The sequence below is a fragment of the Trichosurus vulpecula genome, chromosome 9, assembly GCF_011100635.1.
Source record: "Trichosurus vulpecula isolate mTriVul1 chromosome 9, mTriVul1.pri, whole genome shotgun sequence".
Classification (NCBI taxonomy): Eukaryota; Metazoa; Chordata; class Mammalia; order Diprotodontia; family Phalangeridae; genus Trichosurus; species Trichosurus vulpecula.
Window position 1 is genome coordinate 177,233,898 of NC_050581.1, and position 13,062 is coordinate 177,246,959.

Sequence of the window (13,062 nt, forward strand, 5' to 3'; positions counted from 1 at the left end):
AAAAAAAAACCTTGACAATTGCATTTCAATATAATTGGTTTCCTTGGGAATCCTAGATATTTTGCTGTATGTATTTTAAAACATTACTGTGAGAAGGAGCCCACAGACCTCAGCAGAGTGCCAAAGGGGTCGCAGACACAAAAAAGTCGGGTCCTTACTTAGCTTTGTATCTACTGCCTAGCAATCTGTAGAAGCTGCATTTCCTCATCTGGGAAAAATCATCAAATCAAAGGTTTAGAATTGGAAGGGAATTTAAAAGCCATCTGCCCCCAGGCCCCTCATTTCACTAATGAGACAACCGCAGCCAACAACCCTTGCCTTAGTTTCAGAGAGCACTGAGAGGTCAAGTAATTATGTATATACTTAGATGTATATATGATGATGATGATAATGATGAATGCCCAATCAAAAATGCCTTGTCATTCTGCTTTATATATACCTATATGTAAACATATTCTGCTTTATATATGCCTATACGTAAACATGGGCTCATATATAACTCCACACTTCTGTAACTACAGTATCCAGGGTAGCTGCGGGGCACTATAGTACACAGAGCGCTGGTCCTGGAGTCAGGAAGACTCATCTTCTTGCGTTCAAATCTGGCCTCAGATACTTCCTAGCTGTGTGACCATGGGCAAGTCACTTACCTCTGTTTGCCTCAGTTTCTTCACCTGTAAAATGAGCTGGAGAAGGAAATGGTAAACTACTCTTTGCCAAGAACACCCCAGATGGGGTCATGAAGAGTCAGACAAGACAGAAAGGAATAAATAACAAAATAACTGTAGTTATTCCAGGACTGGACCTGTAAATTTCATTGTTCTAGGGATTCCTGGATGAGAAAACACCCACCAGTCCAGGTGAACATTGTTTCTGCGGCTTAGTCTAGAGGTTACGTGATTAATTACTCAGGGTCTCCCAACAGTTATGAGTCAGCACCCTGCATCCATCTCTACATCATAGCTATATCTAAATGAATTGTCAAATACATACGAAGGGCTTACTCTGTGTCAGGTACTGTGCTAAGTGCTAGAGAATGAAAAAAAGCAAGCATGGTCCTGCTTTGGAAGAACTTACATTCTAATAGACTGTGAATCTGCGCATATATTTGCACACACGTTACCAGGCAGCCATATTTACCCAACATATGAGCAATTCCTTGTTTTGCCTTCTTTTCAAAGACACGTTCATTCATTTTTTTGGCCTGTGAGGCCACTCGGGTATGTAAAAGAGGTAATTTACTAAAAGGGTAAATAAAGCGATTATGGACATGCATAGTTGTGCAGAAATAACCTTAATGTTCTCAGAATGGTGATTATCCCCATTCCGCAATGAAGACATAAAACACCAAAGGACTACAATGTTGAGTATTAAGAAAATCAGAGAATGATTCCTCTGCCTCCCCAATACCCAGCCAGCAAGTCTGTTTTCAGCTTTGTCATCTCAATGTAGGGCTGTATATTAATGATTAAGATAATAAATTCTCGGCCCATTAACTTTTTCCCCCCCAAAATTTTCTCTTCAGGGGATGTCATTGTCAGTGTGAATGATACCTGTGTGCTGGGACATACACACGCTCAAGTTGTAAAAATCTTCCAGTCCATTCCCATTGGTGCCAGCGTGGACCTTGAACTCTGCCGAGGTTATCCATTGCCTTTCGACCCAGATGATCCCAACACAAGCCTGGTGACTTCTGTGGCCATTTTGGATAAGGAACCCATCATCGTGAATGGTCAGGAGAACTATGACTCACCAGCCAGCCACAGTAGCAAAACGGGGAAGGGCAATGGCATGAAGGAGCCCCGACCTAGCAGTCCTGCCGAGGTGTCTTCAAATGGTTCCCATGGTTACCCCAATGATACTGTCTCTTTGGCCTCTTCTATAGCAACACAACCAGAACTCATAACTGTTCATATAGTCAAAGGACCAATGGGTTTTGGCTTTACTATAGCAGACAGTCCAGGTGGAGGAGGCCAAAGGGTCAAACAAATTGTGGACAGTCCAAGGTGCCGAGGCCTAAAGGAAGGGGATCTCATAGTTGAAGTCAATAAGAAGAATGTGCAGAACCTCACTCACAATCAAGTAGTGGATATGTTGATCGAATGTCCGAAAGGGAGCGAGGTGACATTGTTGGTGCAACGAGGAGGTATGTTCAATGGAGTCACATTTTTTGTTTTGCTTTGTTTTCCTTCCCTTGATTTACTTAATTCATTGCCACTGGGCTTATTGGGGCTCTCTACATTTCATGATTTAGGTAAAGACACCTGGTTAACTATTTTTTTTTCTTAAGACTAGAGAATGCTTTCAGAATTTCTTTTGAGTGCTCTGAATTTTGAATCAGTCAGGCCATGTGTATATGTCCATGAATCTTTATGGTGTTGTGTCCTATTTTTCTTAAGCTACTAGAGTTCTCTTAAGAAATGTGCTTCTCTCCCTCTTAACTGTACACCCATACACAACATTCTACACCTGCAATAGGGGAGGCAGTTTGGGGCAGTGGAAGGAGCTATGGCTGATGGCTCCAGAGTCAGAGGACCTTGAGTCAAATCCACCCCTAGTACTTACTACCTCTGTGACCTTGAGCAAGTCACTCAATCTCTATAAGCCTCAGTTTCCTCAGCTGTAAAATGACATGGTTAGACCAGATGATGTCTGAGGCCTTGTCAGTGTCAGTAATCCTATGATCCCATGAAATGATTGAGGCATTTTCTTTGGTTTCTTAAGAGGAAGGTAAAAGGCAGCCCAAGAGAGTTTTAGGGTCTGTAAAATGTAAAATATCCTTTATAAATCTAGAAGCCCTAGGAAATTCTTGCCAAAATAGTAGTGCACCAAAATGCAGTATGGCTGGAGTAGGCACTTGGGACCATCTGCAAATGGTGGCCTTCTAGTAGTAGTAGTAGTAGGCCTGGGAGCAGACATTCCAACATCTCCACCATGACCGGTTTTAATCTATGGTGCAGACAGATGCAGGAAGAGGAAGGTAGTAAGATTCTTATTCCTTCCATTTGTTCCATGGCAATAAAGGGGCTCTCCTGCACTTGAAGTATTTGAGGGCTCATGTCTTTTTATGTTTTAAGGTTGAAATGATTGGAACTATGCAAGAAACCTAGACTCCAGAACAAGATGTCTGTCTGAATATAAAGTACTCTTTCAACCTTCACTGTCCCTCTAGAAAACCCTCAGGAGGCAATTTCTTCTTAAGAGTAGATGTCATTTCTATCAATAAAAGTATGAGGAGTCACTCTCACATCTTGGTCATCCTTTAGAAACCACATGAGCATCATAGAGATGGGATGTGAGCATCAAGACCTTGGCACAAGACCAGTCCATGGTAGGTTTAGGGAATAAACCAGGCTCTTGGACTTCTGGTCCAGTGCCGTGCCCTACTTAATTCTGAATGACACCGGCTGTTCCTTATTTGCCCATTTATCCAGTTGGTAACTTGGAAGCTTTGAAAAGGTTCCGGGCACAAGAACGCCATTTCTGACTCACTCTTGGCTCTTTCTGCTAGTGCATTCATTTCATAGAATAAACCCACTGTCCTACCCCACACATTTGCTCTTTTCCTTTTTGTTTAAGGTTCTGATGAACTTTTACAATTGGTTTAATTACTGTGGAACAAAAGAAATCTAACTCTGTGCCCACCAACACACAAGAAATGCTAAAAACAATACTTCCTGCATTTTGGCTTCCCAACATTAGCAAATAGGGCAGGTGATGAAGGATGGATAGCATTTGGTGTAGACAGTATTTAAATCATAGATTTCGTAGAAGAGGATGAACAGATCTCCATTTTATAGAAGAGGAACCCACATCTGTAGAGGTAAAGTCACCGACCCAAGATTATGAAACTGTTCTTAGCCAAGCAGAGACCAAGAACACATGATCTTAGATTTTTGAAATAGCTGGTCTCATACTAGTCATCCCCATCTTATAGATGGGGAAACCGAAATCCAGATAGGTCCCCTAACTGGCCCAGGACCACATGGTTTATAAAGTGGCAGACTCAGGATTTGAACCCAGATGATCCTTTGACTCCTAATTCAGTGCTTTTTTTCAACCCTACCACACCCATGTCTCTCAGCTTAGTTCCCCAGTTTCATTTTTTTCAGTCCTAAAACTTTTTTTTTTAAGTTACACTTAGCACCATGTAATTGCATGACAGTAAATTAAAGTGGAAATTTCTAGAATGTTGAAGCATTGACGCAGTGTTTACCCCAGAAACTAATTTAAAATCACTCCAACATTAACAGTCTTGACAATATACCATATGCCTTATGTTTGATTTATGCATGGAGTAGAAAGTTTGCAAATCTGAAGTTGGCAGACTAGCACCAGATACTATTAATCTTTCTGGAAAGGAGTATAAATATGTGTGCTCTGGCCATTCATTAGTTATTTGTATCATAGCTGACGTTTAATTATCCCTCTTATGTTGTACCGCTATAATGAGAAAGTCTGATCAAGGAGGAAAGACAGCCAGTTTCAACAAGAGTCTATGGTCAGTTGACTTCCTCTGGCTAATGAGTTCCATTTCTGTCATCATGCCAAGTATGTAGATTGATAAACTCATTAAATCCAGATTGCCCAGGAGTTCTCAGGTATTGGAAGTTTCAAAGCTCTCAATGTCGGTTGCTCCTAAGATCTTTCCCAGCACAGTCTGTTTAATGCCTGGTGCAGACAAATCAGAAAATAGAATGGGAACCAGACTTTGATTCCTCCTGATGGCTATCCGAGCCCAGCTAATGCTTCTGGCTCTAATTTGGGGTTTGCTGTTGTCAGGGTTTGATCGATTTTGAGTGGAACACATTTGGTTGCTTTAAGTTTTCATCCCCAAACGAGCCCAGAGCTGGAACTTAACTTAGCAGATTTCAGAGGACAGAACAGCTTAGTAGGTTAGTCTGGGAAATGTGGTAGTTATTGCTCCTCCCCCTGCCAGAGGAAGGTAGAAAATATGGCTGGAGTCTTTTATGTCCCTTTGCTACTGAGAAGAGAATGCCGTATCAGTTGTTACCTGTGAGTTGATCAATGACATTTCCTGAAAAGGAAATCCTACAGATAGGGAGAGCTTATCTAGGACCTGCATGCCAAAGAGAAATGTCCTAGTTTTCATAATTTCTGGGGTTCATGTCTTTAACCCCTCATCCACACCCTCAGTTTTTAGGAACCTTTCTTCTGCCAGCACTATCTTATGGGAAATTTAGGAACCAATCCCCACCCCACCTTCTGGCCAACATCTTTATGCATGTGTCCAGCAAGTTTGCATTTCTCTGTCTCTCTCAACTTCTCTCTGTCTGTCTCACTCTCCTCTGTCTCTCTCTGTGTCTCTCTCTGGCTCTCTCTCCCCCTCCCTCCTTCTCCCTGTCCCTCTCTCTCTCTCTCTCTCTGCCTCTCTCTCTCTCTCTCTTTCTCTCTCTCTCTCATATCTATTTCCCTGCCTGTGCCTCTGTTCTTTACTTTTTCTTCTCCGATTGTCCTTTCCTCCTCCTCCCTCTGCTGTCCAGTGAGGAGACTGCGAGCCCTTGCCTGCCAGCTGGCCCCTGAGCATCCTTGATCTGTGGAGCTTCTGCTTTTCAGGGCAGGCAGGTGCCTCAATGACAGGTGTCCACACCATGATGTCAGAGGTCAATCACTGGTTGAGCTGGCAACAGATGGGGAATGGGGGTGGGTGGGTGAGAGAGAAAGATAGCCTATGCCAGGGAGCGTGTGTGTGATGTTTAGAATGTTGGAATTCAATAGACATTTATTAAGCATCTGTGGTTCTGAGTGCTGGCAACACAGATGAATATGATGCCCTCTCTACTCCAAAGGAGCAACTAATCTAATAAAACAAAGATAACTCCACTTACCTGTACCAATTTAAACTTTACAACACTTTTCTCACAACAAGGTTATTTGGAATAAAAGAAAGAAAGAATGTTGGATTTGGAGACAAAAGACCTGGTTCAAATCCTGGCACTTAATGCTTAGATGTAAACTTGGCTACATCCCATACTCAATCTCCCTGGGCTTCAGCTTCCTTCTCTGTAAAATGAAGGTGTTGTAATGCATGGTCAGCAAGGTTCCTTCCAGTTCCAAACCTGCAATCCTATTAAGGTAGATGGCAAATGTATCCTCAGTTTCCACATGGAAAAACTGAGGTTGAGGCAGTCTCCATGTTCACAGCTGCCAGAGCCGGGATTGAGAGTGGAGTCTCCTGACTAGTCAGTTCCATAGTTTTCCCACCACCCCCTGCTGGTTCTGTGACATACTTTCTCTTTCTTGATTAGGAGGTTTCTCCCTGCTCTAATTCCAGCCCATTGATCAACTCTAACAATTTTTAAAATGTTAAACTTCACCACTAGTTGGAATAGAGACAGTATGTCGAGGGTCCAATACTAAAGCTGACTTTGCCACTTGAAAGTTTGCATCTGTTGTCTTACTTGAGACTCACAACAGCCCCATGGAGTAGGAACTGGAGTTATCATTATCCCCATTTACAGATGGGGAAACTGAGGCTCAGACCAAATGTGACCTGTCCTTGGTCCCATAGCTGCCAAGTGTCAGAGTCTGGATTTGAACCTGGGTCTTCCTGATTACACATCTAGCTCTTTAACTACTGCATCGTGATACTTCCCTAATTGTGTGTGAAGTGGCAAATGGATGCTCTGCTTTTAAGAAAGGAAGGTATTTGAAACTGCCATCGGAATCAGTGGTGTAGACCCAAATCTACCCCCTGATGATTATGTGGCATCAAGTAAGTCACCTCACCTCTGTGGGCATCAATTTCCTCGGCTGCAAAATTACAAAATTGCAGTGGCCAACTTTTGACGGTCCCATCTTGCTCCGTGAGTTGATAAAAACAATCTGGGAAGAGGAAGAAACTGGCAAAGGAAATGCTCCTTCTCCTGCCCAGCTTCCTCCTCCTATATGTTGTTTTCCTAACTAGAATGTAAGTCCCTTTGAAGGTAGGGACTGTCTTGTATTTCTGTCTCCAGAGCTTAACACTGCCCCTGGCACATACTGAGTCCTTAATAGATGCCTGTTCCCTCACACTGGATGTCCATCCGTCTACATCTATATCTATGTCCATATTCATATCCATATCTACCTATCCCTCTCTCTGTATATATAGATATATGTCCACCTACACATCTGTGTGTCCACATTTATCCATCTTCATACATGTGTGTCTATGTACATACACACATCCATCCATTTCCAACCATCCATATACATACATACATCTATCCTATCCATCCATCTATTATCTATCTATCTGTCCATCTGTTTATACATCTATCCATCCATCTATTATCTATCTATCTGTCCATCTGTTTATACATCTATCCATCCATCTATCCACCCATCCTTCAACGAACATTCAATCTTAGTCATTATTTATTTAGTGCCAACTATGTACAAAATAATTTTATATCATAAATGTAATCACTCTCAACAAAAAGCAAAATCCAAATATTTCAATATTCTAATTAGAGCAAATAGGATAAAATGAAATAAAATCAACAGGATAAGTTAAAAATTAGTTAAAAATAAAAATAATAAAAGAATCTTACAAAAGCAAACAGAAGGGGCACAGAAGGAAATAAAATGCTATCGGTATAATTTCATAAAGTTTAGTATATGTGTTCTTTCCCATGATAAACTTTAAATGGTTCATAATTTTAGGTATGCTATTATTTTATCCTTTGTAATCTAATTGGAATATTTAGATGTTTGTTTAAAATTATTTAAAATCATTTTGTAGATAGTAAGTACAACATGAATGGTGACTAAGATTCAATATATGTTGAATGAGGTCACAGCTTTTTCACACTTGTCAGCCTTGGACCCTTCCTTGGAGGATTTCTTAGAGAGAAAGAACTTTTATTGGAGACATTAATTTTGAGGACAGATCCTGTGGGGTTTTTTTGCATATTGATGAGTGACAGGATATGACGTGTATTCATTTGATTTCTAGTACCTGCACCCAACAGACAACATCTTGAGTAAGTTTGTATCTTTATAAGGCGTGGCTATCATTTAGTAGGGTTGAGTGACCGAAATACAAGAGATTCATCACAACTAAACTTTAAATCCCTCTTATTGTGTACGAAAGAATAACAGAGAAGATGAAAGATTAAAAATTGGCAATGGGTGTGTTTCTCAATCTGTCACCATTGCAAACTGACATTCAGTAGTACAGGGGCCATATTAGATGTATCTTGATACACATGGATGAAATTTTCCTGGTTTTTAGCTTCATGAGGTTTGTTCCCAAATCTGGAATTGCAATGAGTTGGGACAAATCATCTAATTTCTTTGGGAACTTGTAGCTAGGAGTTAAATGGAGTCATTTGCTGTCAAGAAAACTCTACATTACAGTAACTCTTCAGGAGAGCCTTTCCTATGTAAAAATGAGTCTAATGCCTAAACGGATGAATGAGGACTGGGGGTCCATAGAACAAATTGGTGTTTCTTCAGTCACCATCAAAAGTACTAAAGATGCTTAGTTCATTAAGTCCTAATCGATCCAAATGGAAAAAGCAATATCTAATCTCACATCATTAGCATTATCTCTCCTTTGTAGTTTTTCCTCCCTAATGAAGCAAAACTATCATAATTAGACTGCAGTGAGCTATTTGCCAAAGAGTTCAACTCTGAAGAAGCTTCTCACTTCAGGCCACCCCTTAGTCTCACTCTGGAGAGTGCAACACTGACGGTTTAGCAGCCAGAGCATCCTGGACAGTGCAGGGGACAGCAACATCTGACAGAAGGCCCTCAAGGTTATTTTCATAACCAGCTTACAGTATAATAATAACAATGATAGTTAATGTTTACTTTGGGATTTAAGGTTTGCAGGGCACATTTTATTTATCTCACCTTTTTGCAACATGTCTCAAAAATGTTCCCTCCTCTCAGACACTGCCACCACTCTGGTGTAGACTCTTATTAACTCACACCTGAATTACAGTAGCTGCTGGTGGAATGGACTGCCTCAAGTCTCTCCCCACTTCAATCCATCCTCCATCAGCCACAAAAGACATTTTCCTAAAGCACAGGTCTGATCATGTCACTCCCCTACTCAATAAACTCTAATGGCTCCCTATTGCCTCTAGGAGCAAACACAAACTGCTCATTCAGAGCTTTTCATCACCTAACCCCCGCCTACCTTCCAGTCTTCTTTTGCCTTATTCCTGACACATGCTCTTCAGTCCAGTTCCAGGGCTTTGATTCTCAGGTTGTTGGGTGGCACTGTAGTACACAGAATTCTGAGCCTGGAGTCAGGAAGACTAATCTTCCTGAGTTCAAATCTGGTCACAGATACTTCTTAGCTGGGTGAACTTGAGCAAGTCACTTAACCCTGTTGGTTTGCATTTCCTTTGTAAAATGGGCTGGAGAAGGAAATGACAAACCACTCCACTATCTCTGCCAAGAAAACCCAAATGGGGTCATGAAGAGTTGGACACCGCTGAAATGATTCGACAACAACAAACTAACCCAGCCCTATTAGCCCCATAGAAAAAGCTTTCTAGGGTAGCAAGATCGCATATTGCCCTTTTTATGTCCTTGTTGGCTCAACAGGCTTCCCTTCCCTGTTGAGTAACAATGTGTGGGATGTCCACTCTGACCTTTAGAATTATAAGGTCATCTTGCCCAATCTTTCCCTGAAATACGAATCCCTTCTACCGTATCTCAATATGTAGTGATCCAGCCTGTTTTTGAAGATTGCTAGTAACAGGGAACTCACTACCTCCCAAGGAAGCCATTTACATTTTTATGGAACTTAAGTGTTAGGAAGTTCTTCCTTATACTGAAGAAAACAAAAGCTCCCCATAATGTCAGAAGATCACAGATGTGGAGCTTGAATGGATTTCCAAGATTATATCTAGTCCAACCACCACAGATAAGGAATTGGAGGCCCCTGGAGGTTAAATCTAGAGTCATATATGTTGGAAAATATCCGAGGCAAGGACTGAACCCAAAGCATGAATGTAAATTCTCCCGAGCTTAAACAGCTTGTCCCTAGATAAGTAAATGCAGGATACATAAGAGATAAATACACCGTGATTGGAGGAACAGTGATAACTGGGGGAATCAGTAATAACTGGGGCAATCAGAAAAGGCCTCTTCCAGGGGGTAGCCCTTGAGCTAAACCATCCAGAGGGTTTGGGAACACCAGGAGACAAAGACGAGGAGATCCGAGACTGTGCGTGGAGTACCAAGACGGAATGCTTTGGAGGCCGTTTTAGCTGAAGTGTGGAGTGAGATGGGGGTGAGTTCTTACTCTCACTGTCCTGGAATGTCAGGCTCAATCTAGACTGTGAAGGGCTTCAAATGCTAAACAGAGGAGTTAACATATTACCTGAGCAATGGGGAGCTAGTTGGAACGTCCCGAGCCAGGGATTGACATGGTCAAATCTGCGCTTTAGGAGTATCAATCTGGCAGCTGAGTAGAGGACAGCTTAAAGAAGAAAGAGCCAAATGAATGCTCCTTAATTGATGGGTGGTTGGATGTAGGGAGACCAATTAGGAGTATTTCAGGAGTGCAGGTGAGAGATAATGAGGGCCCATAGCGGGAAGGGGTTGTCATCCTGTGAGTGAAGAGAAGGGGATGGCTGTGAGGAATGGCAAAGAGGTAGAATCAGGGGATGTGACAATTCCTAGTTCTGTTTTCTGGATCCAAAGAGAGTGAATCAAATCCCCCTTGTACTCAGTAACCTTTCACTTCCTTGGAGATAGCTCTCGTCTCCCTATAAGTCTTCACAACTATAGGCTAAATACTTAAATCCTTGGATTTCTTTAACTGAGCTCTGGATGACATTGTTTGGAGGCTCCTCATACCCTTGTCTGCCTCTTCTACATGCGACATGCCAGTAATGACACTCATTGAGTAAACATCACCCAGAGACTCTTGGCCACATCCATTGGGTCCTTTGGATGGGTGGATGGGGAGAGAGAGAGGGACAGAGAGACAAGAGAGATACACACACACACGTGTGTGTGTGTATATATATCTATATGTATATAATAACAGCTCACAGTTATATAGCACTTACTGTCTGCCAGATGCTGTGCTAAGTCCTTCACAAGTATTTCCTCATTTGAGCCTGCCTCATAACAACCCTGGGATGTAGGGGCTATTATTATCCCCATTTTACTGTTGAGGAAACTGAGGCTTAAGTGACTTTTCCAGGATCACACAGCTAGTAAGTGTCTGAGGCCGGATTTCAATTCAGGTCTTCCTGACATCAAGCCAGGTGCTTTATCCACTGCAGCACATATATATGTGTGTGTATATGTATACACACACACATATATGTATGTATGTATAGACATGGGGACACACACCCATGTTGCATCTGCATATATGCATATGTATACATGTCTTTAAATGTACACCTACATACATGATGTATGCCTGTGTATGGCTATATATGCGTGTAAGTGAATACAAATATGTATTTATATATGTGTAAGTGTATATATTGCTCACACACACACATTCACATTCTAACTTCCTAACACCCCTTCTAAAACATAGTGCCCAGCACCATGGAACTCTAGATGTGGTCTGATCAGGGGAGTCCCATAGGAGCACTGCCTCCTTCCTTCTGGGCCTCATATGTCTCTTACTGTAGTCTTTTACAGGTAACATGACTTGGGGGACAGAGAGCAGGGCTTGACATCAGGAAGTTCGAAGTTCCAACCCCACCTTACTTGTCACCATCCTTGGAAAGTGGCTTAACCTGTAGAGGATTCCTGGAGGCTCAGAGAGGTTAATCCAGTGCTCTTTCCATGTTAATTCCCCACGTTCAGTGTACACATCAAACCTCTGCCTCAAGCTGCCTATTTTCTCTTAGTTATTTTCAGGGGGTTGGGAGTTGCAATGAAGAAAGGCCTTCTGGGTAAAGGGGTAAATAAATTGAGCTGAAAGAAGGTAGAGACTCCAAGATGTGGAAAGGAGGAAGGAGATGGGACACCACATGCAGAGAATAAATAACAAATAGGCCAATTTGACTGGAACAGAGAGTTTGGAAGAAGCTGTCATGTGATAGCAGTCTAGAAAGATAGATTTGAGCCAGATTGTGAAATGGTTTAAATGGGAAACAAAGTCGTTTGCATTCCATCTCTCTAGCTTTCTTGTGGTATCTTCCCCAGGAGCTTTCTTTTTGCATGGAGGTCTCTAGTGTAGCTCAGGTTGTATCAAATCTAGTATGACAGTGTGTCAGAGAGTCTGCAATTTCATGTTGTGAGAACTCCCAGCATGGGAATGTCTTCCACAGACACAAATTTCATCCCATCTATATCTCCATTTCTATCATCTCTAACAATACACATGCATGCATACATACATATGGAATGTGTGTGTTGTAATACATGTATCTGTGTGTACATGTGTACACAATATACACTGCATATCTACAAACAATATCTGTACATATTGCATCTCTATCTCTGTTTTCATCTTGAACTCTATCCCTGTTCATATCCATATACATGTATACATGCATACATACATGTAATGCATAGATTTTGTATACATATGTTTGTATACATATATACAATATGCTTATACGCAAACAATATTGCACATATTACATATGATAGTATGTCAGAGATCTGCAGTATATTGTTACAAGAGCTCCTAGTGTGGGAATGCCTTCCACAGGCACAAATTTCATCTCATCTGTCTCTATCTTGAACTCTATTTCTAGCCATCCCTATGTCTATGCACATGCATACATATATACATGCAATATGTGCACATACATACAATTGGTATATATTGCATACACATATGCTTGCATACAGACATATATTTATGTATATATATATACACAATATGTTTATAGACAAAAAATATGTGTCCATTTTGCATGCATTTATGTCTGCATGTGTATAGATGTGGATATGGCTAGAGATAGAGTTCGACGTGGAGATAGAGATGAGATGAGATTTGTATCTGTGAAAGGCATTCCCACCCTGGGTACTCTCACAACATGAAGTTGCAGACCTCTGACGTACTGTGATATTGGTTTTGATATGTCCAGGCCTACTCCATTAGACAAAGACCTGCAT

The 13,062-nt window shown here is 41.4% G+C and overlaps 1 protein-coding gene across 6 annotated transcripts in view; it reads left to right on the plus strand.

Annotated features, from left to right (window-relative positions):
* The window catches only part of MAGI1 (membrane associated guanylate kinase, WW and PDZ domain containing 1), a 709,255-nt gene that overhangs the window by 624,402 nt on the left and 71,791 nt on the right, over window positions 1-13,062 (plus strand). For all 6 annotated transcript variants that reach the window (XM_036738388.1, XM_036738389.1, XM_036738391.1 and 3 more), the window contains exon 12: window positions 1,526-2,146. In XM_036738388.1, coding sequence (XP_036594283.1) covers window positions 1,526-2,146 — 621 coding nt within the window. The remainder of the gene's footprint in view (window positions 1-1,525; window positions 2,147-13,062) is intronic.